Here is a 4,137-nt window from a genome sequence, read left to right on the forward strand (position 1 = left end):
TATGTAAACTTCTATAATTAGTGAGGAACTCTGAGCTCAGCTGAGGAAAGCGAACATATATTACAACTATCCATTACTAACGACTAAGAAATATGTTTACCTCCTAAAAAGTCCGGCAGCTGATCAGGATCGACGACACTGTGAAGCGTCGGCTTATAATTAGATCCCAGAACGACAATTTTCGACCTGACATCACAACTGCATCGAAAGCCAGCCAGCGAGGGGCCTCCCCACCTCGTTATTGGATCCACCATCGGGCTCACCACCTTCCATATTGCTGTGAAGATAAAAGGTGCGTTCACAACGAACCTGATAACCAATTAAAAACGTCATTCATGAATCGCTTCGCTCCGCCCTACATAGTTCCGAGCACTTCTGGATAGTTATCGTTGGCTACTTTGGCGAGTTTCTGATCAAGTAAACACATCAACGATAAGCCATAGCACTCAGCGGTCACAAGAAATACTATAGCCTCAATTGAATAGCCTCTAACATTTCGTGAGAGAAGACATCAGCCTCATCGTCGAGAAAATCACAAAGACTGTCAAGGACGCCAAGTCATCGCTGGAGAGACGAGATTGTTAAATCACATAGTTGAATTGAGAATTAATTTCCATCGAAAATACACTGCAAAACCGCGAGTCCACCGATTACAACAAGCGCATTCAGAAGATTCCGAAACGTGAAACTCCCAAGAGCCACCAACAGAAGTGTGTTTCGCGTAAGTGCAAGGAAGGGACGCTGAATACGATACGATCAATTCTCTTACGAATGACCAACCCTTAGCATCACCTGCATCATGTTCTTTACTTGAGGAGTGAATTGTTTCAACCCCAGCCCTTTGAGGTCGATAATAGTACAAGTCTTGTCCACACCGCACGCTGGCAGTCTGTACTCAATCAACTCTTCGTATCTACAAAAGTTACACAATCGACGACGTTTACAACTGCCACGCCCAAGAAGAACCACGACACCTCCCCCTTACTCTTGGACCCAATACCGCAGCAACCGATCGAATGTGGTAATCTTCATCAGCTCCCCAGCATCTACCATGCCGGTCCTCTCGATGTACCTATTCCTCTTAAATCCTATCTGACTGCTGTTATGTGATGAGATTTGAAGTACAATGGAGGTTCACCCGTTTTACGTAAAGTGGCGTAAAACTCGGCGAAAAACGCGATATTCGCGGTGATATGCAGTTGTCCTAAAATGTGTTTTTCACTAGTGTTTTTCATATCACTAGGGTGGTGAAACTCCAATACTCTTTATCAGTGTGGGAGAATATGCACGTAGTCAACGACATATGTAGGGGAAATTTTGAGGATGAGAATTGAGGAATTCACATTGGCTTCTACCCAAGCGTGTATATAAGCTTCTATAATTAGTGGGGAAACTTCTGGACTCGGCTGAGCAATACGATCGTTTATTCCAAGACTACTCTTTCTATTTGAGACGACAGATAACAATTAAATATAAGCTGTCAATGAGAGTAAATATACAATTATTAAACTATAAGTAGTACAATGAAATTTCACCCCTAGTGATATGAAGAACACCAGTAGAAAACCTATTCGCGAAAATCGTATGTGAGCCGAGAATAACGTGTAAACCATGTGATGCGTTTTACGTGATATTGTGTGATTTTCCGGTGTGGTTCGCGCCGAGTATTTACAATTCACTTCATATCGCGTTCTTCACATGGAGTATCACGCCACTTCACATTAAACGGATGAAACTCCAATTCTCTGCAATGTCGAATGAAATTATACAATACTAATATCTATACATTGGAGTTTCACCCTAGTGATATGAGAAACACTAGTGAAAAATATATTTCACAACTACTGCGTATCACCGCGAATATCGCGTTTTTCACGCCACTTCACGTAAAGCGCGTAAAATTTCATGATTATAAACGCTATCGGTAATATCAGTAATGAAAACCATAATAAGAGATCCATATTTTTACAATACAACATTATGTAGCAATTATCAATAATAATATATATTATTTTTCATATCCATACCGCACCAATTACTACACTGGTCGATTCTGTTTGTCCGTTCCATGATAGCCATGTGGATACAACCGCTTAGCCTCCTCGTACTCCGGGAAGTCAAACCTGACGTCTGCAATTGCCAGCACACACAGATGGCTCTCTCGATAACTCAGTGAAATTATTACTGCTCTTCATCGATAAGAAGCCAATCTCATATACTACTACCCGTTTAGCCGCAAATCGTCCGTTCCGAATTCCTTACGCCACTCCAAGTGATTTCCAAACATTTTCTTGGCATTCTGAGAATGAAAACTCCTCCATTAGAATCTCCCATAATAGCAGCTAATAGGATACTTTATCACCTGATAGACGCATTTTCGAGCCTTTACAAAGCGCCCTATGTAATGATCATCGAAGATGCACTCTCCATCGTTTCGAACAGTGCTTTCTTCAATCTCCTCTGCGAAATCCATACGAAGTTGAGCTATCTGCGGGGAAAATCCACCACTGAGGATCTTCCACATTTTCACTACAATTTCCTCTTCCGTTACAGGGTTGGGTTGCAAGTCGGTACTGCTGGTCGGCAGAGACGGCCGATTTTTCCGAGGGGTCATTGAGAAGCAACGAACTATGGCAAAAGCATCCCCAGAAAAAGACCAACTGTCGCCTCGACGAGTGGTTTATGTTAGACGATCGAGATCGACAATCACCATGGACTCTTAGTGTTAAAGTAAACGTTCGCTTACCGCGGCTGAGCTCAGGAGTTTCCCCATTCACTATAGCAGGCTTACAAACGAATTTGGGTAGGAGTATGCAGAACCCAATGAGAATTCCCAAAAATTTTTTCACAATCTATATATTGTCATCTGCATATGTAGTTTACCATGTGCTCGTGCTGACTTGAGTTCGCTTGGGAAAAGAGTGTCTCCTTTTGGGCCCAGGGGGGTTCACTAAAAGCAATACGAGTCATTCCCTACTAGTACTTCACTACTCAATGAAAGTCAACAATCAGTGAGCATCTAGCGCTGTCGAGAAATGATAGACTTCATATAGATTCCAACAAGGCGATATGTCTACTGAAGCACTTGAAACCAAGTACTCTTCCACAGAGATGATCTCGAAAAGAGAAGGATAACGACATCGGGTGTTTTCTCGGGAATATTATACAACCTAGTGGAGCCTATCTTGCTCAGCGGGTTTGGCTACGTCGGGAAGTGGAGAAATTTTGGTATATAAAAATCTCAAATTAATTAGATAGGCAATTATTCGAAGGTTTCAAGGGAAAGAAACGGGCTTGTTTTCGACTATAGGATGGCAAATTGAGACGGATAATTTCGTGGCGCGTGACGGAGTTAATGACACTCCGCATGCTTTGATGTTGGTCGAGTTACAATGGATTCATTTTCAATCTATAAACGAATGAATACTCGTACGGAAACTACGAATATTTCGAATGAACATGATGATGTTCCAAATATCATCTGTTACAGAATAGCCTATCTCTCGTAGGGTTCAACAACTCAACACTCTCACTACTCACCAAGGACTATAGGCAACGATGTTAAAATAGAATTAAAGTCGTATATAGAACTACTGATGCACAACGCTAGTACGTCACCACTGAAAACTTCATGTTAAGATGAATTCTTCCTTCACTACTCGATGGTATCGAATAGCTAGCGCTGCCCACCGCTTCCTATTTTTTCGGTGGGAACAAAATTTTACACCAAGTCTGACATGGTAGACTATACGAGTCACACGTGAGACGCTCATCAACAGCCTCAGCAAACAAACAAACACAACCCGCAGAAAAACGGGTAGTACAATTTTGCGTAGTATTCTTTATTACTATGAACATTCACTACCACATTGTATTCGCTACCACTACTACTATGAACACAACACAAACGAAAAGTAAAGGCAACTTCCGAAGAAAACACTCAATGGTAAGTAACTTGTCAACTACCAAAGTCTGATGACTACCACTCGAACGACAATGGAATAGCCACATCAGTGATGACTACCACATCTTGAAAAGCGGCTTACAATTGTCGAGTTGTTGAGATCGGAAACGCCTCTATTATGCTATGCTGCAACGAGGGAAAGCAATAAGTTTTTATTGATGATAGTAAACGAT

At 41.7% G+C, this 4,137-nt stretch overlaps 1 protein-coding gene across 1 annotated transcript; it reads right to left on the reverse strand.

The window, feature by feature from the left end:
- Positions 1-83: 83 nt before the first annotated feature.
- Positions 84-2,614, reverse strand: Pmar_PMAR021469 (phosphatidylinositol/phosphatidylcholine transfer protein, putative; the record flags this gene model as incomplete). The annotated part of the gene is made up of 9 exons (XM_002769323.1): positions 84-186; positions 235-309; positions 360-409; positions 793-913; positions 986-1,072; positions 2,043-2,123; positions 2,226-2,299; positions 2,363-2,488; positions 2,534-2,614. The coding sequence occupies 9 exons, from the start codon at positions 2,612-2,614 to the stop codon at positions 84-86; spliced, it is 798 nt and encodes a 265-aa protein (XP_002769369.1).
- Between the last annotated feature and the right edge of the window lie 1,523 nt (positions 2,615-4,137).

The sequence above is a fragment of the Perkinsus marinus genome (genome assembly GCF_000006405.1).
Source record: "Perkinsus marinus ATCC 50983 genomic scaffold scf_1104296966012, whole genome shotgun sequence".
Lineage (NCBI taxonomy): Eukaryota > Perkinsozoa > Perkinsida > Perkinsidae > Perkinsus > Perkinsus marinus.